At 42.8% G+C, this 20850-nt stretch overlaps 2 protein-coding genes across 3 annotated transcripts in view; both read right to left on the minus strand.

The window, feature by feature from the left end:
• Positions 1–2299: 2299 nt before the first annotated feature.
• LOC115119105 (long-chain fatty acid transport protein 2-like) lies at positions 2300–14716 on the minus strand. The gene is given in 11 exon segments (XM_065012408.1): positions 2300–2659; positions 2853–2983; positions 3651–3748; positions 5813–6011; positions 6087–6177; positions 7060–7254; positions 7435–7559; positions 11575–11733; positions 12085–12223; positions 12226–12302; positions 14138–14716. Coding segments are annotated over 11 exon segments (1866 nt in total). The 5' UTR covers positions 14616–14716; the 3' UTR covers positions 2300–2485.
• Positions 14717–18376: 3660 nt separating this feature from the next.
• The window catches only part of LOC135565406 (long-chain fatty acid transport protein 2-like), an 89648-nt gene continuing 87174 nt past the window's right edge, over positions 18377–20850 (minus strand). For both annotated transcript variants that reach the window (XM_065012410.1, XM_065012409.1), the window contains 2 exons: positions 20552–20682; positions 18377–19383 (listed from right to left, as the gene is read on the minus strand). In XM_065012410.1, the coding sequence (XP_064868482.1) occupies positions 19207–19383; positions 20552–20682 (308 nt within the window). In that variant the 3' untranslated portion in view covers positions 18377–19206. The remainder of the gene's footprint in view (positions 19384–20551; positions 20683–20850) is intronic.

The following is a 20850-nucleotide window of genomic DNA, read 5'->3' on the forward strand; positions in this document are numbered from 1 at the left end:
CGGCCTAACTATTGAACCCAACTCCAACCTGACTGGATTAGATCCAAGCCTAAGTATTGAACCCAACTCCAACCTGATTTGGATTGAATCCCGGCCTAAGTATTGAACCCAACTCCAACCTGATTTGGATTGAATCCCGGCCTAAGTATTGAACCCAACTCCAACCTGATTTGGATTGAATCCCGGCCTAAGTATTGAACCCAACTCCAACCTGATTTGGATTGAATCCCGGCCTAAGTATTGAACCCAACTCCAACCTGATTTGGATTGAATCCCGGCCTAAGTATTGAACCCAACTCTAGTTTGAATAAAAATACAAATTTGATCACAAATGAATGGGCCTACTTTAGGATATAAATACAGAGCTTACTTACATATTATGTCAATTGAAATCTCGTCGCACTGCCTCTCCTCAAACTTACGTGAATGAGAAAAGGGCCAAACACAGGTTTCTCTCAACTGTCAAATCTCTCTCTCTCTCCCTGTTCCCCCCCTCTCTCCCCATCTCCCCTTGTCTTTCTCTGTCTACCCATCTCTCTCTCCCCTTCCCTCTCTGTCTCACCCTCCCTCTCTCTCTCTCAGGAAGGAAATGCTCTGACTCAGGAGTTGCTACGGCGACTGACGCGGTCCCGCACCATGTACCTTGTCCCCGCCGACATCGATGGGAAACGCATCATCCGCTTCACTGTGACGTCACAGCTGACCACCTCAGAGGACATCATCAGGGACTGGGACATCATTCGCAAAATGGCCGCCGACCTTCTGGCCGAGGAGGCCGAAAAACAGGCGGTCAGTAAAATGGAGGAGCAGCAGTCTTCAGTCAGAAAAACTGTTGAGAAGCTGTCAGAGACAAACAGTGATTTGGGGAATCACACAACAACAGCAGCAGAGGGCTTGGCTGCCTCTCTCATGACTAGGAAACCAGAGGAGATTGAAAAGGCCATCAGTGACACAGAGGACGAACCACTGAAAACACCCAAAGAGTTGGAGAGCCAGACACAGACCAGCCCCAAGACAGGATCCAAAGAGCTAGAGGTCGACCCGACACAGACCAGTCCCAAGACAGGATCTAAAGAGCTAGAGGTCGACCCGACACAGACCAGCCCCAAGACAGAATCCAAAGAGCTAGAGGTCGGCCCGACACAGACCAGTCCCAAAACAGGATCCAAAGAGCTAGAGGTCGGCCCGACACAGACCAGTCCCAAGACAGGATCCAAAGAGCTAGAAGTCGGCCCGACACAGACCAGCCCCAAGACAGGATCTAAAGAGCTAGAGGTTGGCCCGACACAGACCAGCCCCAAGACAGGACCCAGAGAGCTTGGGACCAGCCTGGCCCAGACCAGCCAGGACCCAGAGACAGGAGCCAGAGACGGCCCTGAGGAGATCCCCTGTACTGCTGCCTTCAGAGTTCAGAGGGTCCAACCACAGCTCCGCTTGGACAGTGATAAGACTGGATTTAGACCACAACCACCATTCTGGATGGATAAAGAAAAGTCTGGGTCTGAGAACAGGCCGAGGAGGACAGTACGCTCTCTGAGCTGCAGCAGTGAGCCCTTACCTGGCCCCATTGGGCCCCTGTTTGGTCATAACACTGACCCCCTTTCTAAGCCTCTCTCTAGCTCTGTCACGGACTCGCAGCCTGGACATAAAGACCCTGACCTCATCCACCCCCTAAATGACACCCAGCTCAGACGTCTCTCTTCCAGCCCAAGCCCCTCAGGCCTCTTTCAGATCCCAGAGTGGCCTTCTCCAACCAATTCCAACCAGCTGGGAAAACGGGTCCTGAGGAAGCTCACCAAGTTCTACAGCTTGCCCAGTTTCTGCCACCTGTGGGTGCAGTGTGGGCGCTACCAGGTGTGCTGCCCTGTCAGGGGACTTCAGATCGCCCCAAAGCTCAGATCTCCCCAAAACCCTGGTCCTCCTCTGGGTGTAGGAGACTCCGCTGTTGGTCTTGTTCCTCTGTGACTCCAGTAGATAACCGCTAACTTTCCTGCTCTACTGTAGCCAAGGTTAGCTCCTGGGTCGTATTCATTAGGCACAACGTAGCAAAATGTTTTGCAATGGAAAATGAAAATGAATGTTTCTTATTGTACAAGACCACCTTGGTCCAATCCATTTTCTTCCATTTGGTGCCTGATGCATACGACCCTGTAGTCTCCCTAACAAATGTTTCCCACAAACACCTTTGTGGTTTCAGGGTGTAGAGATGGCAGAGCTCTGAGGTCTTTCATTTATTTTAGATTTTTTTAAAATCAGATATCATTTTTTAAGTGACACAGCCACACATCTCAGATAGATATACAATGTGTTTTTTGTATTTATTACAAAATCAATCTATATTTATTTATTTATAAATGTTCCATACAAGTTTTCAATTTTCACATTGTTTTTCTATAGTCATAAAATGTACATCAGATGAATAATTTGACAGTTAATTTTAAAATAAGAGATTAACAGTTAGAAAATATGTAAATAAAAAAATCAATCATAAGTGTATCTTTCCATCAGAAATAGAGTGGAACATCTCCTGTGTCATTGGGATGTATCCCTTACTGTCCTCCAGGTAGTATAATCGATCCTGCATCATGGATGGGTTGAATCCCTCTTCGGCTAGCTTCACCTTCATCTGCTTGAATGTTCCAGTCACAGCCAGGGAATTCTGGGATTTTTAAAATAAAAGAAATTACATTCAAATATATGTTTAATGAATCTTAAGCGTTTTAAGAAAATCTTTAAAAAGGTACAACCTGGGATCAGGAATCTCTTCAACATGTCCCAGACGGTGGCTTTGAGTACAAATAAAAGGTGTCATGACGATGACTGTAATTAGGACATTATTTCCACGGGATCACCTGTATGCGTATGAAGCGCGGTCGAGCGTAGCTGGGCAGGGAGGTCTTCACGTGCTCCAGCGTGGCTTTACTGTCAAACTCCATGTCATCTTTCAGTTTGATCGCTGCCATTCCAACCCTCCCCTCGTGTCCTGTGGGGTACGTCACAAAGCACGATCACCAAGAGAGACAGCTGACTTCGATACATGTTCAGAAATTACTATTGATTTTGAATTCTCCCCCTTTAATGTCCTGGTCATTCACAGCTTGACATGAGAAGAACACACTGGGATAGCAACTACACAATGATGTGACTGTGAGTGTTGTAGGTGTGTAGGTGTGTATTGTTATATGTAGCTATATATACTATGTCAACTGTGCGTAGTGTATATAAAACATTCTATGAATAAACCTATTCTATAAAAAATTAAATGTTTCATGAGGTAAGAGTATCTGGTAAATGAACCTAGCTACCTCTGGCTAAGAGAGTCTGTTAAATGAACCTAGCTACCTCTAGATAAGAGAGTCTGTTAAATGAACCTAGCTACCTCTAGATAAGAGAGTCTGTTAAATGAACCTAGCTACCTCTAGATAAGAGAGTCTGTTAAATGAACCTAGCTACCTCTGGCTAAGAGCGTCTGTTAAATGAACCAAGCTACCTCTGGATGAGAGCGTCTGTTAAATGAACCTAGCTACCTCTGGATAAGAGAGTCTGTTAAATGAACCTAGCTACCTCTGGAAAAGAGAGTCTGTTAAATGAAACTAGCTACCTCTGGCTAAGAGCGTCTGTTAAATGACTAAAATCAAAAGTCAAATCACCTGGAACCTTGACACCGTAGACGTTGGCTTCTTCGATACATTCCACCATGATCAGGTGCTCAGTCACCTCCGTGGTGGCCACGTTCTCTCCTTTCCACCTGGATGTTGAGTCATATCAAATTAATTCAGACAGTAGCCTGGCATAGAACCCAAAGAGCAAGCAGACGCAGACTGCAAACACTTCCAAGAAGGAAGAAACCTAGAGAAACCCAGCTCATAACTCAACCTGCAGGTGATTCACAGGACAATAACATTACATCTATAGTATTAAACCCAGCTCATAACTCAACCTGCAGGTGATTCACAGGACAATAACATTACATCTATAGTATTAAACCCAGCTCATAACTCAACCTGCAGGTGATTCACAGGACAATAACATTACATCTATAGTATTAAACCCAGCTCATAACTCAACCTGTAGGTGATTCACAGGACAATAACATTACATCTATAGTATTAAACCCAGCTCATATCTCAACCTGCAGGTGATTCACAGGACAATAACATTACATCTAACCTGCAGGTGATTAAACCCAGCTCAACTATCTCAACCTGCAGGTGATTCACAGGACAGGACAGTAACATTACATCTATAGTATTCAAACCAACAGCTCATAACTATAGTATTAAACAACCTGCAGGTGATTCACAGGACAATAACATTACATCTATAGTATTAAACCCAGCTCATATCTCAACCTGCAGGTGATTCACAGGACAATAACATTACATCTATAGTATTAAACCCAGCTCATAACTCAACCTGCAGGTGATTCACAGGACAGGACAGTAACATTACATCTATAGTATTAAACCCAGCTCATAACTCAACCTGCAGGTGATTCACAGGACAGGACAATAACATTACATCTATAGTATTAAACCCAGCTCATAACTCAACCTGCAGGTGATTCACAGGACAATAACATGACATCTATAGTATTAAACCCAACTCATATCTCAACCTGCAGGTGATTCACAGGACAATAACATGACATCTATAGTATTAAACCCAGCTCATAACTCAACCTGCAGGTGATTCACAGGACAGGACAATAACATTACATCTATAGTATTAAACCCAGCTCATAACTCAACCTGCAGGTGATTCACAGGACAGGACAATAACATTACATCTATAGTATTAAACCCAACTCATAACTCAACCTGCAGGTGATTCACAGGACAATAACATTACATCTATAGTATTAAACCCAGCTCATAACTCAACCTGCAGGTGATTCACAGGACAATAACATTACATCTATAGTATTAAACCCAACTCATAACTCAACCTGCAGGTGATTCACAGGACAATAACATTACATCTATAGTATTAAACCCAGCTCATATAAAGGTGATTCACAGGACAATAACATTACATCTATAGTATTAAACCCAGCTCATAACTCAACCTGCATATTCTCAATAACATTACATCTATAGTATTAAACCCAGCTCATAACTCAACCTGTGATTCACAGGACAATAACATTACATCTATAGTATTAAACCCAGCTCATATCTCAACCTGCAGGTGATTCACAGGACAACAATAACATTACATCTATAGTATTAAACCCAGCTCATAACTCAACCTGCAGGTGATTCACAGGACAATAACATTACATCTATAGTATTAAACCCAACTCATAACTCAACCTGCAGGTGATTCACAGGACAATAACATTACATCTATAGTATTAAACCCAGCTCATAACTCAACCTGCAGGTGATTCACAGGACAATAACATTACATCTATAGTATTAAACCCAGCTCATAACTCAACCTGCAGGTGATTCACAGGACAGGACAATAACATTACATCTATAGTATTAAACCCAGCTCATATCTCAACCTGCAGGTGATTCACAGACCAGGACATTGTATTTTTTTAGCCTTTATTTAACTAGTCAAGTCAGTTAAGAACTAATTCTTATTTTCAATGACAGCCAGTGGGTTAACTGCCTTATTCAGGGGCAGAACGACAGATGTTTTACCTTGTCAGCTCAGGGATTCGATCTTGCAACCTTTCGGTTAAGTGTCCAACGCTCTACCCACTAGGTTCCCTGCCACCCCATAAATAACTTTAACCCAGCTCATTATTAAACCTTTAGTTGATAACTACTAAAGTAAAAACAGCTAAAGCGTTTCTGACCTGAAGGTGTCTCCGATGCGGTCCATGAAGTAAACAAAGCCCTCGTGGTCGATCCTCAGCAGGTCTCCACTGTTGAAGTACAGATCTCCCTTAACAAACACATCTCTCAGCTTCTTCCTGTCTGTCTGCTGCTGGTTATTAGCATAGCCACTAAACGGAGCCTGCGCCGTAATCTTGGCAACCAGCAATCCAGTTTCTCCTGAGGACCAAAACAACAAGTAATGAGGTGTGTGTTTGTGTGTGTTTATGTGTGTGTTTGTATGTGTGTTCTCACCTTTAGGGACTTTGATACAAAAACCTCTAGAGTCTTTGACAGGTTCCTCTCTCTCTGTGTCATACTGAATCAGAACGTAGGAGAAGTTTGCCTGCGAACACACATAGAACAGACAGACAGACAGATCAGACAGACAGACAGACAGACAGACAGACAGGCAGGCAGACAGACAGGCAGGCAGGCAGGCAGGCAGGCATGCAACACATAACAAGAGAAAACAATCAATCAAATGTATTTATTAAGCCCTTCTTACATCAGCTGATGTCACAAAGTGCTGTACAGAAACCCAGCCTAAAAGCCCAAACAGCAAGCAATGCAGGTGTAGAAGCACAGTGGCTAGGAAAAACTCCCAAGAAAGGCCAGAACCTAGGAAGAAACCTAGAGAGGAACCAGGCTATGTGGGGTGGCCAGTCCTCTTCTGGCTGTGCCGGTGGAGATTATAAACCTAGAGAGGAACCAGGCTATGAGGGGTGGCCAGTCCTCTTCTGGCTGTGCCGGGTGGAGGTTATAACAGAACATGGCCAAGACGTTCAAATGTTCATAGATGACCAGCAGGGTCAAATCATAACACTGTATAAACAGGGTAATATACTGCATCTATGTAACAAAAGGAATCTTTCAAAAGTATTCAGCCTTGGCATTTTTCCTATTTTGTTGCATTACAATAACAATGAATAACAATGAAGATGGTATAGTGCCACCAGAAAACAAAGATGTTCTACTTCTATTTGAGTTACCATACAAAACAGTGTCCTGACACACTTCATCACACTGACGTAATACATCTCACATAGACTGTTTAGGAATAGAAACAAGGTAGTCTTTCTCAGAAGCTCAGTGTCTGCATCCCAACGGCACCCTATTCCCTCTATAGTGCACTACATTTGACCAGAGCCCTAGGTAGTGCACTAGAAAGTGAATAGGCTGGTATTTGGAATACAACAGCCATTATTGTCCCAGACAGTAGTCTCACTTTATGAAGGAAGTGCTCTTTGCCAATCGCTCCGACTTTCCCGATGTAGTTGATGAAGCCGACGTTTCCCTCTGTGGCTCCGTAACATTCACAGACACGGATGTCACCAAAACGCCGCAGGAACTCTGACCAGGTGTCTGCTCTAAGCCCGTTGCCCAGGGCCAGACGTACCTTGTGATGCCTGTCATTATCTTTCTGAGGGGAGAAGAGAGGACAGGAGGAGAGGTGAAGAGACAAGGGGAGGGGAGAGGAGAGAGGATAGGATGTACAGGCATTTGGTTTACATTGATTAATGATTTAATACTATCAGCCCATTTATTTGGGGTCTTTAATGGTCTGAATGATGAAAGTAACAGGAGGCGTGTGTCCCAGTACCTTGGGTGAGTTACAGAGGTACCTCATGATCTCTCCTATGTACTGGATCACTGTCACCTTGTGTTTCCTGCAGTCATCCCAGAAGTTAGAGGCAGAGAATTTACGCCTCAGGACAACGGTGCTGCCTGAGAGGAGAAGATAAAGCACCAACATTCAACAGAGCTCACAACCTCATGGACAAACAAACTAACTCACTAACTGACTGGCTAAATGATTACCTAACAAACTAACTAACTGACTAAATGATTACCTAACTAACTAACTAACTGACTAAATGATTACCTAACTAACTCACTAACTGACTAAATGATTACCTAACTAACTCACTAACTGACTGACAAAATGATTACCTAACAAACAAACTAACTCACTGACTAAATGATTACCTAACTAACTCACTAACTGACTAAAGTATTAACTAACTGACTGACTAAATGATTACCTAACTATCTAACTCACCAACTGACTAAATGATTACCTAACTAACTCACTGACTGACAAAATGATTACCTAACAAACAAACTAACTAACTGACTGACTAAATGATTACCTAACAAACTAACTAACTCACTGACTAAATGATTACCTAACTAACTAACTAACTGACTGACTGACTAAATTATTTCCTAACAAACTTACTGACAAAATGATTACCTAACTAACTAACTAACTTACTGACTGGCTAAATGATTACCTAACAAACTGACTTACTGAGTGACTAAATGATTACCTAACTAACTAACTAACTGACTAAATGATTACCTAACTAACTAACTTACTGAGTGACTAAATGATTACCTAACAAACTTACTGAGTGAAAATGATTACCTAACTAACTAACTGACTGACTAAATGATTACCTAACTAACTAACTAACTTACTGACTGACTAAATTATTTCCTAACAAACTTACTGACAAAATGATTACCTAACTAACTAACTAACTAACTTACTGACTGACTAAATGATTACCTAACAAACTTACTTACTGAGTGACTAAATGATTACCTAACAAACTGACTTACTGAGTGACTAAATGATTACCTAACAAACTAACTTACTGAGTGACTAAATGATTACCTAACAAACTGACTTACTGAGTGACTAAATGATTACCTAACAAACTAACTTACTGAGTGACTAAATGATTACCTAACAAACTAACTTACTGAGTGACTAAATGATTACCTAACAAACTGACTTACTGAGTGACTAAATGATTACCTAACAAACTAACTTACTGAGTGACTAAATGATTACCTAACAAACTAACTTACTGAGTGACTAAATGATTACCTAACAAACTGACTTACTGAGTGACTAAATGATTACCTAACAAACTAACTTACTGAGTGACTAAATGATTACCTAACAAACTAACTTACTGAGTGACTAACTCACTGACTGACTAAATGATTACCTAACAAACTGACTTACTGAGTGACTAAATGATTACCTAACAAACTAACTTACTGAGTGACTAAATGATTACCTAACAAACTGACTTACTGAGTGACTAAATGATTACCTAACAAACTGACTTACTGAGTGACTAAATGATTACCTAACAAACTAACTTACTGAGTGACTAAATGATTACCTAACAAACTGACTTACTGAGTGACTAAATGATTACCTAACAAACTAACTTACTGAGTGACTAAATGATTACCTAACTAACTAACTAACTAACTTACTGACTGACTAAATGATTACCTAACTAACTTACCGAGTGACTAAATGATTACCTAACAAACTGACTTACTGAGTGACTAAATGATTACCTAACAAACTAACTTACTGAGTGACTAAATGATTACCTAACAAACTGACTTACTGAGTGACTAAATGATTACCTAACAAACTGACTTACTGAGTGACTAAATGATTACCTAACAAACTGACTTACTGAGTGACTAAATGATTACCTAACAAACTGACTTACTGAGTGACTAAATGATTACCTAACAAACTAACTCACTGACTGACTAAATGATTACCTAACAAACTAACTTACTGAGTGACTAAATGATTACCTAACTAACTAACTAACTAACTAACTAACTAACTGACTAAATGATTACCTAACTAACTAACTTACCGAGTGACTAAATGATTACCTAACTAACTTACTGAGTGACTAAATGATTACCTAACTAACTAACTAACTGACTGACTAAATGATTACCTAACTAACTAACTAACTAACTTACTGACTGACTAAATTATTTCCTAACAAACTTACTGACAAAATGATTACCTAACTAACTAACTAACTAACTTACTGACTGACTAAATGATTACCTAACTAACTTACCGAGTGACTAAATGATTACCTAACAAACTGACTTACTGAGTGACTAAATGATTACCTAACAAACTAACTTACTGAGTGACTAAATGATTACCTAACAAACTGACTTACTGAGTGACTAAATGATTACCTAACAAACTGACTTACTGAGTGACTAAATGATTACCTAACAAACTAACTTACTGAGTGACTAAATTATTACCTAACAAACTAACTTACTGAGTGACTAAATGATTACCTAACAAACTAACTTACTGAGTGACTAACTCACTGACTGACTAAATGATTACCTAACAAACTAACTTACTGAGTGACTAAATGATTACCTAACAAACTAACTTACTGAGTGACTAAATGATTACCTAACTAACTAACTCACTGACTGACTAAATGATTACCTAACTAACCTACTAACTAGCTAGCTAGCTAACTAACTAACTAACTGACTAAAGCAGTCCCCTCTGAATGGTTCTGGTTAGGGCCAGGAGTTGTTCCTGACCATGTGACCGGACCAGGAAGGAATAACTCTGGGCCCTAGTAAAAGGCTACAGCACCACTAAGGCCTAGGAGTTTTTCCTGGTTGATTTGAGAGTCTAAGGTCATTATTGACATAAACAGCTTGGAACTCTGTGGGTGCGTCTCAAATGTAACCCTATTCCCTTATATAGTGCACTACTTTTGACCAGAGCCATATAGACCCTGGTCAAAAAACAAAAGTAGTGCACTATAAAGGGAATAGGATGCCATTTTGAATGCACTCAGGAACTTTGGAATTGGAAGTACTAGAAGTCACCTCAGAGCCAAGTCACCTCTACTCCAACGCCCAGAGTAAAGAGACACTCCATTAAACAACCCTTAGTAAACCCTGGTCAACATCATAACAACGTTATTACACATGACGGCCCTCAAATAACATGGAACGTGTATTCAGAGACATTTGCATTTTTTATCTTCATCATCAGTGCCAAGTCAGGAGTGATTTTTACAGAGAATTTCAATTATTATGTTTTTCTCTCTCCATTTGAATTCCATTTGAATGTAGTCATTGTAATTGCTAGAGATGGCATGGAACCAGTTCTGAAGCAGTTCTGAACCAGATCTAGAGAAGTTCTGAACTAGTTCTGAACCAGATCTAAATAAGTTATGAACCAGTTTTTAAGAAGTTCTGAACTAGTTCTAAACCAGTTCTGAACCAGATCTAGAGAAGTTCTGAACCAGATCTAGAGAAGTTCTGAACCAGATCTAAATAAGTTCTGAACCAGTTCTGAACCAGATCTAAAGAAGTTCTGAACAAGTTCTGAACCAGATATAGAGAAGTTCTGAACTAGTTCTAAACCAGTTCTGAACCAGTTCTGAACCAGATCTAAAGAAGTTCTGAACCAGTTCTGAACCAGATCTGAACTAGTTCTGAACCAGATCCAAAGAAGTTCTGAACCAGTTCTGAACCAGATCTAAAGAAGTTCTGAACCAGATCTAGAGAAGTTCTGAACCAGATCTAGAGAAGTTCTGAACCACATCTAAAGAAGTTCTGAACCAGATCTAAAGAAGTTCTGAACCAAATCTAAAGAACTTCTGAACCAGTTCTGAACCAGATCTAGAGAAGTTCTGAACCAGATCTAAAGAAGTTCTGAACCAGTTCTTAAGAAGTTCTGAACTAGTTCTTAAGAAGCTCTGAACTAGTTCAGTTCTTCACACCTCTTCATATCTTTCTCCCATATACTGCACTACTATGAGGTGCATGTTATCCATGCAGGAATTGAACCCACGACCTGGCGACTGCGAGAACAACACTCTCACCAACTGTGCCCTACAGTACAGTAGTGTACCTCTCTCTATGGCTCCAGTCAAACCCATCATGAAGCCGGCGGTGTGGTAGAGAGGCAGGTAGATGTAGATGACATCATCAGAGGCCACACCTGAGATGGCCTGCATAGAGGAGGCCATGTACAGCCTCTCCTGTGTGATCACCGCAGCCTTCGGCAGACCTGAGGACGAGACAACAGGAAGGGCAGGAAACAGAGAATCAAGGCTGATGAAAATCTCAAATGATACCTTATATCTTTGACCAATCAGAGTTGTGTAATCTAAAAATATTTACCTGTCTGCCATAAACATCAGTAGTATTCTATTTAATTTACACTACAGGGCCAACCAGAGTCATACTGGTCTGGACATCAGTAGTATTCTGTCTAATTCACACTACAGGGCTGACCAGAGACATACTGTACTGGTCTGGACATTTGATTTTTCACATTGTTCTTTCTAGCAGACTTCCTGCAACTATGCTGGATGCATAACCAGGCCAGGCCAGTCCAGCTTGGTTTGGCCCAGCTTACCTGTAGTTCCTGACGTATAGATGTAGAGGGCAGGGCTCTTTAAGGTGACCTTTGACCTGAGCTGTGGGTCCAGAGGTTGATCTGAGGCCTGCTGTATCCTGCTGCTGCTCAGAGTATTCACTCCTCCGTCACACACTTCTCCTCCTCACCCAGCACAAACACACTTACACTCTGCTCCCTCAGGGTGGGGAGAACCTCCTCTACCGCTCCACGCAACTCTGGGGGAGGAGAGAGTGAGGGACACAGACAGAGCAAGCATGAGACGACAGAATCCTATTAATTCTGGCCTGTCCACTACTAGCACTGCCTCCCACTAGCTGCATAGAGGGAAAGGAGGATACCTAGTCAGTTGTACAACTGAATGCATTGAACTTCCACATTTAACCCAACCCCTCTGAATCAGAGAGGCTGACATAATCAACATCCACGTTTTCAGCGTCCAGGGAACAGTGGGTTAACTGCCTTGCTCAGGAGCAGAACGACAGATATTTACCTTGTAAGTTAGGGAATTTGATCCAGCAGCGCTAACCACTAGCCTACATATCGGTTACTCGCCCAACGCTCTAACCACTAGGCTACCTTTCGGTTACTGGCCCAACGCTCTAACCACTAGGCTACCTTTCGGTTACTGGCCCAACGCTCTAACCACTAGGCTACCTTTCGGTTACTGGCCCAACGCTCGAACCACTAGCCTACATATCGGTTACTGGCCCAACGCTAACTGGGCCCAACGCTAACCACTAGCCTACCACTGGCCCAACGCCTAACCACTAGCCTCATATCGATTACTGGCCCAACGCTCTAACCACTAGCCTAACCACTATCGATTACTGGCCCAACGCTCTAACCACTAGCCTACATATCGGTTACTGGCCCACTAACCACTAGGCCCAACAACTCTAACCACTAGCCTACATAACGACTACTGGCCCAATGCTCTAACCACTAGCCTACATATCGGTTACTCGCCCAACGCTCTAACCACTAGGCTACCTTTCGGTTACTGGCCCAACGCTCTAACCACTAGGCTACCTTTCGGTTACTGGCCCAACGCTCTAATCACTAGGCTACCTTTCGGTTACTCGCCCAACGCTCTAACCACTAGGCTACCTTTCGGTTACTGTCCCAACGCTCTAACCACTAGGCTACCTTTCGGTTACTGGCTCAACGCTCTAACCACTAGCCTACATATCGGGTACTGGCCCAACGAGCTAACCTCTAGCCTACATATCGGTTAATGGCCCAACGCTCGAACCACTAGGCTACCTTTCGGTTACTGGCCCAACACTCTAACCACTAGGCTACCTTTCGGTTACTGGCCCAACACTCTAACCACTAGGCTACCTTTCGGTTACTGGCCCAACGCGCTAACCACTAGCCTACATATAGGTTACTGGCCCAACGCTCGAACCACTAGCCTACATATCGGTTACTCGCCCAACGCGCTAACCACTAGCCTACATATCGATTACTGGCCCAACGCTCTAACCACTAGCCTACATATTGGTTACTGGCCCAACGCTCTAACCACTAGCCTACATATCGGTTACTCGCCCAACGCTCTAACCACTAGCCTACATATCGGTTACTGGCCCAACGCTCTAACCACTAGCCTACATATCGGTTACTGGCCCAAGGCTCTAACCACTAGCCTACATATCGGTTACTGGCCCAACGCTCTAACCACTAGCCTACATATCGGTTACTGGCCCAACGCTCTAACCACTAGCCTACATATCGGTTACTGGCCCAACACTCTAACCACTAGCCTACATATCGGTTACTGGCCCAACGCTCTAACCACTAGCCTACATATCGGTTACTGGCCCAACACTCTAACCACTAGCCTACATATCGGTTACTGGCCCAACGCTCTAACCACTAGGCTACCTTTCGGCTACTGGCCCAACGCTCTAACCACTAGCCTACCTGCCGATCTTGACACCATAGGTCTCTACACTAGTTATTATAGATATATTAATTATTATTCAAAATAGATGTATTAACAATGATATTGTAAACGGCAACACCAAGGTAAGTGGACTGGACATACCTGAAGCAGCCAGGAGCACGTTGGTTCCGCAGCAGGTGAAACAGTGCAATAAGGACTTGGACCTGATGTTGTAGTTGAGCAGAGCGGCTGTACATCCAAGTTTAGCCAGGGCCAGCCAGATAAACACATACATGGGCTCGTTACCCATGAAGAGGGCGACAGTGTCCCCTTCCTTCACGCTGGCGTGCTGTGAGAGCGCCCGGGCCAACTTGTTGCTCTGCTTGTCAACGTCCCGGTATGTATACGAACTCTTCTCGAATACAATAAACTGTTTGTTGGGGTGTTTTTTGACCTTATCGAGAAAACAGTCCAGCATGCTGTAGAACGGTTTTCTCCTCTTGATTCTGTTCATTCGTAACCAGAGTAAGATGCAAGTTACTGTGTAGCGCAGGTCCTGCGTAAAATAAGGATTTCTGAGATAAAGGAAGAGTGGCAGTATAGCCAATCCTGCCAATATGGTATATAATAACATGTACATATTGAAAGTTAAAAAAAGGTATTGTCTTCTTGGCCGTGCTATTTAAGAAAGTAACAGGTCCAGTCCACAACTCTCCACGACCTTTGGAGGCATGTAGGCGTGAAATCCCCAACAGCCAATGGCGTTGCGAAGACTATAAAGTAAGGAAGTAGAAGGCTATTCTATTCTTCTAATTATGACCATGGCAGTGACATGTTACAGACAGACACCTCTAGGGAATTGACCTCCATTGGGCCAGTCCAACTTTTTTTTTTCGGGTGTTGGAAATGCCGGAGCTGATTTCTGGTCCCAGTTTACCCCTGTTGAACTCTATCCATAGATCTATATAATTTCTCCTTGTTTGAGAGTAGACATGTTATTGTGTTATGGCCTGTGGGGCTGTAACAGCATAGGCAGGCTACATGCCGGTCCTGTTGGGAGAGTCAGAAGGCTCAAACATACCTTTTTATTACATTGTAATACATCTCAGCAACACCGTCCAATCACTGTCTCTGTGTTTATGGCTGTGGGTTTTACATTGGACCTTCATAAATACATCAACCAACATATCAGTTTTCATTCTTTTATTTCCTTTGTCTGTAAAAGGGTTTCATTGTTGACTCCTGTCTTCTACCAGGGGTATTCAAATGCACCAGGGCCAGACTACTGCTGGTTTTCTGTTCCACCTGATCATTCATTGCACCCACCTGGTGTCCCAGGTCTAAAATAATCACGGATATGAACAATAGATTTTTTTTGAAGCAGTGGAACCGTCTTCGATGCCCAGATATGAATTTGAGGGTGGTATACAGCCAATATCATTGCCCTGACCGCTGGACAAGGTGTAGGCTTTACCTAGTCTATATAGATGGAATATCTGCTCCCTGACCCCTGGACAAGGTGTAGGCTTTACCTAGTCTATATAGATGGAATATCTGCTCTCTGACCCTGGACAAGGTGTAGGCTTTACCTAGTCTATATAGATGTAATAACTTCTCTCTGACCCCTGGACAAGGTGTAGGCTTTACCTAGTCTATATAGATGGAATATCTGCTCTCTGACCCCTGGACAAGGTGTAGGCTCTACCTAGTCTATATAGATGTAATATCTGCTCTCTGACCCCTGGACAAGGTGTAGGCTTTACCTAGTCTATATAGATGGAATATCTGCTCTCTGACCCCTGGACAAGGTGTAGGCTCTACCTAGTCTATATAGATGTAATATCTGCTCTCTGACCCCTGGACAAGGTGTAGGCTTTACCTAGTCTATATAGATGGAATATCTGCTCTCTGACCCCTGGACAAGGTGTAGGCTTTACCTAGTCTATATAGATGTAATATCTTCTCTCTGACCCCTGGACAAGGTGTAGGCTTTACCTAGTCTATATAGATGGAATATCTGCTCTCTGACCCCTGGACAAAGTGTAGGCTTTACCTAGTCCATATAGATGTAATATCTTCTCTCTGACCCCTGGACAAGGTGTAGGCTTTACCTAGTCTATATAGATGGAATATCTGCTCTCTGACCCCTGGACAAGGTGTAGGCTCTACCTAGTCTATATAGATGTAATATCTTCTCTCTGACCCCTGGACAAGGTGTAGGCTCTACCTAGTCTATATAGATGGAATATCTGCTCCCTGACCCCTGGACAAGGTGTAGGCTCTACCTAGTCTATATAGATGGAATATCTGCTCCCTGACCCCTGGACAAGGTGTAGGCTCTACCTAGTCTATATAGATGGAATATCTGCTCCCTGACCCCTGGACAAGGTGTAGGCTCTACCTAGTCTATATAGATGGAATATCTGCTCTCTGACACCTGGACAAGGTGTAGGCTCTACCTAGTCTATATAGATGGAATATCTGCTCTCTGACACCTGGACAAGGTGTAGGCTCTACCTAGTCTATATAGATGTAATATCTGCTCTCTGACCCCTGGACAAGGTGTAGGCTCTACCTAGTCTATATAGATGTAATATCTGCTCTCTGACCCCTGGACAAGGTGTAGGCTCTACCTAGTCTATATAGATGTGATATCTGCTCCCTGACCCCTGGACAAGGTGTAGGCTTTACCTAGTCTATATAGATGGAATATCTGCTCTCTGACCCCTGGACAAGGTGTAGGCTTTACCTAGTCTATATAGATGTAATATCTTCTCTCTGACCCCTGGACAAGGTGTAGGCTTTACCTAGTCTATATAGATGTAATATCTGCTCTCTGACCCCTGGACAAGGTGTAGGCTCTACCTAGTCTATATAGATGGAATATCTGCTCTCTGACCCCTGGTCAAGGTGTAGGCTCTACCTAGTCTATATAGATGGAATATCTGCTCTCTGACACCTGGACAAGGTGTAGGCTCTACCTAGTCTATATAGATGTAATATCTGCTCTCTGACCCCTGGACAAGGTGTAGGCTCTACCTAGTCTATATAGATGTAATATCTGCTCTCTGACCCCTGGACAAGGTGTAGGCTCTACCTAGTCTATATAGATGTGATATCTGCTCCCTGACCCCTGGACAAGGTGTAGGCTCTACCTAATCTATATAGATGTAATATCTGCTCTCTGACCCTGGACAAGGTGTAGGCACCTAGTCTATATAGATGTGATATCTTCTCTCTGGCTGGACAAGGTACCTAGTCTATATAGATGTGATATCTTCTCTCTGACCCTGGACAAGGTGTAGGCTCTACCTAGTCTATATAGATGTGATATCTTCTCTCTGACCCCTGGACAAGGTGTAGGCTCTACCTAGTCTATATAGATGTAATATCTGCTCTCTGACCCCTGGACAAGGTGTAGGCTCTACCTAGTCTATATAGATGTGATATCTTCTCTCTGACCGCTGGACAAGGTGTAGGCTCTACCTAGTCTATATAGATGGAATATCTGCTCTCTGACACCTGGACAAGGTGTAGGCTCTACCTAGTCTATATAGATGTAATATCTGCTCTCTGACCCCTGGACAAGGTGTAGGCTCTACCTAGTCTATATAGATGTAATATCTGCTCTCTGACCCCTGGACAAGGTGTAGGCTCTACCTAGTCTATATAGATGGAATATCTGCTCTCTGACCCCTGGACAAGGTGTAGGCTCTACCTAGTCTATATAGATGGAATATCTGCTCCCTGACCCTGGACAAAGTGTAGGCTTTACCTGGTCTATATAGATGGAATATCTGCTCTCTGACCCCTGGTCAAGGTGTAGGCTCTACCTAGTCTATATAGATGGAATATCTGCTCTCTGACCCCTGGACAAGGTGTAGGCTCTACCTAGTCTATATAGATGTAATATCTGCTCTCTGACCCTGGACAAGGTGTAGGCTCTACCTAGTCTATATAGATGTAATATCTGCTCTCTGACCCCTGGACAAGGTGTAGGCTCTACCTAGTCTATATAGATGTAATATCTGCTCCCTGACCCCTGGACAAGGTGTAGGCTCTACCTAGTCTATATAGATGGAATATCTGCTCTCTGACACCTGGACAAGGTGTAGGCTCTACCTAGTCTATATAGATGGAATATCTGCTCTCTGACCCCTGGTCAAGTTGTAGGCTCTACCTAGTCTATATAGATGTGATATCTTCTCTCTGACCCCTGGTCAAGGTGTAGGCTAGCCATGGATGGGCCTAGGAGGGCATAGGCCCACCCACTTGGGAGCCAGGCCCAGGCTGTCACGAGAATTATGTTCTCAATGTTCAAAACCCAATTCAATTAAACTACTCAGTCTGCAACCCAGAATTTGTAAGATACTGGTTGATTGAAACAGACAGAGGCCCAGCTATGATAGTCAAAATGTTTATTCATGAGAGCGCTGGTCCGTTGTACAAAACCATTCATTTTATACTGGCTCCTTATGCACTTACATTCACATACAAACAGTTGGTATCCTACGCACATACTTCCACACACAAACAGTAGGAATCCTACGCACATACTTCCACACACAAACAGTAGGTATCCTACGCACATACTTCCACACACAAACAGTAGGTATCCTACACACATACTTCCACACACAAACAGTAGGTATCCTACACACATACTGTATCATTACCCAGCCGACAAAGATTAGGGAGACCTTGAGAAGTACTCCCTGTCCTCTCCCAGGTCGGCACTGCATTTTGCTCAGAGAGTCTGTGTTTAAGATACTATAAAGACACATTGTACAGATATATTGTTTAACCCTAATTCTGACTAAAACTACACTCACAGATTTATAATTTTACTGACTAAAACTACACAAAACCATCAGATAATAATTGTATGATTCTAATCAATTTCATACAGTTATAAGGTTTCAGAGTGGAATTATTTAATCATTATCGGTCAACATTACTTAAATCACTTTAACACAGGCCCAGCCAATCAGAATTAGATTTTCCACACAAAAGAGCTTTATTACTGACAGAAATACTCCTAAGTTTCATTAGCTGTCCGGGTGGCCGGTCTCAGACGATGCCGCAGGAAAAGAATGAGGGCTGGCGTGGACTAAAACAGGGAGGGACTAAGTAATGCTCATTTTTGTTTTCCGTTGCAAAACATTTTTGAAACGTTTTCAATTGCATGCCCTAATGAATAGGACCCAGGAGTAGTATCACCACAGATCTGTTCACAGCTTGATGCTGCCTGCCACTATAGAGCCGTAGATCTGGCCTGTCATTGGTGTGTAACTCTGATTTCTCTCCTGTAGGATGTACAGAGGGTCTGTGATGCCTGCCGGGTCGAAACCTTCCTCCACTAACCTCACCTTCATCTGCTTGAAGGTCCCCGTCATCTCCACCGCATTCTGGATGGATGGGGAGACACAGACAGACAGAGACACAGACAGACAGACAGACAGACAGACAGACAGACAGACAGACAGACAGACAGACAGACAGACAGACAGACAGACACACAGACAAACAGACAGACAAACAGACAGACAGACAGACAGACAGACAGACAGACAGACAGACAGACAGACAGACAGACAGACAGACAGACAGACAGACAGACAGACAGACAGACAGGAGAGAGAGGGGGCATAGAGAGACATGTAAACACACACAGGCTTTTGGCTCAGTGGACTATTCACTATTCATCTCCAGGGATTTTTCTGCCATTGAAATCCTTGGGCGGGCCGCCTAAGCGGTTCTTCTGGTCGACTAAGTCCAAACAGTGTAAAAATGTATTTTTAAATACCTTTTTGGGGTGAAAAAAAACATTTCAGTGTAAACTTAAACGAGTAAAATATTATTTTTCAGTAATATAATCTTTTGAGAACTAACAATAACCAACATAAAAGCTAGACAGTCAGGGAGAATAGAACATTACAAAAACAATGAATTTAGCATGATAGATTTGTTTTATTTTTTACATGTAAGATTTATTTAACGAGGCAAGTCAGTTAAGAACAAATTGATATTTACAATGAGGGCCTACCCCAGCCAAACCTGGGCCAATTGTGCGCCCCTCTATGGGACTCCCAATCACGGCCGGATGTGATACAGCCTGGATCGTATAGATTGTGTTTTTTAGGTTGAACAAAAGAACACAGCATTGAACTAAATGCCTAGAATTGAAGGAAATTAGCTTTAAAACTGCAAAAACTTGTTTCAGCTCCATTGAGACGTGCAGAATTGTAGGAAATTGACTTCAAAATGCAAATATTTCTCTACATCACCAAGATGGGGTGCCTCTAACATTGTCTCCAAAATGCAGCCAAGCCGACGGGCTGATAGCGCTCCCTGCCACGTCCAGCACTTACGTTCATTTTTGATCCAGATAACCCCCTGATCTCATAACCACAAAAAGAGTCCACACACTCCGATATGCTCCCACATAGCGTTTTTCAACCCGGAGGTTGAAACAAAAGCCAACATTTTTTAAATTCTACTTTCAAATCAATAATAACATGAATTGTCTACAATTAATGATGTAAATATAAGGAAGAAAGACTTTTGAATAGTTACCTGGATGCGTATGAAGCGTGGCCGTGCATACGCCGGTAGGTAGCTGGCTACATGGCTGAACGTTTTGTTGCCATCAAACTGTTCTCCCCCCTTCACCGTGACGGCAGCCATTCCTATCCTCCCCTCGTTGCCTTGGAGACAGAATACAACAATCCCTCATTCCAACAACTAAACAATCAGAACGCATCATACGGTGACGACACTTACTGTATTTTAAAGTTCCACTAAACTATATGGAATTGTTTTAAGAAGGTCATACCAATGTTCATTTATCTATTTGATTTAGAATTCTAAGACTC

The sequence above is a fragment of the Oncorhynchus nerka genome, linkage group LG27 (assembly GCF_034236695.1).
Source record: "Oncorhynchus nerka isolate Pitt River linkage group LG27, Oner_Uvic_2.0, whole genome shotgun sequence".
NCBI lineage: Eukaryota > Metazoa > Chordata > Actinopteri > Salmoniformes > Salmonidae > Oncorhynchus > Oncorhynchus nerka.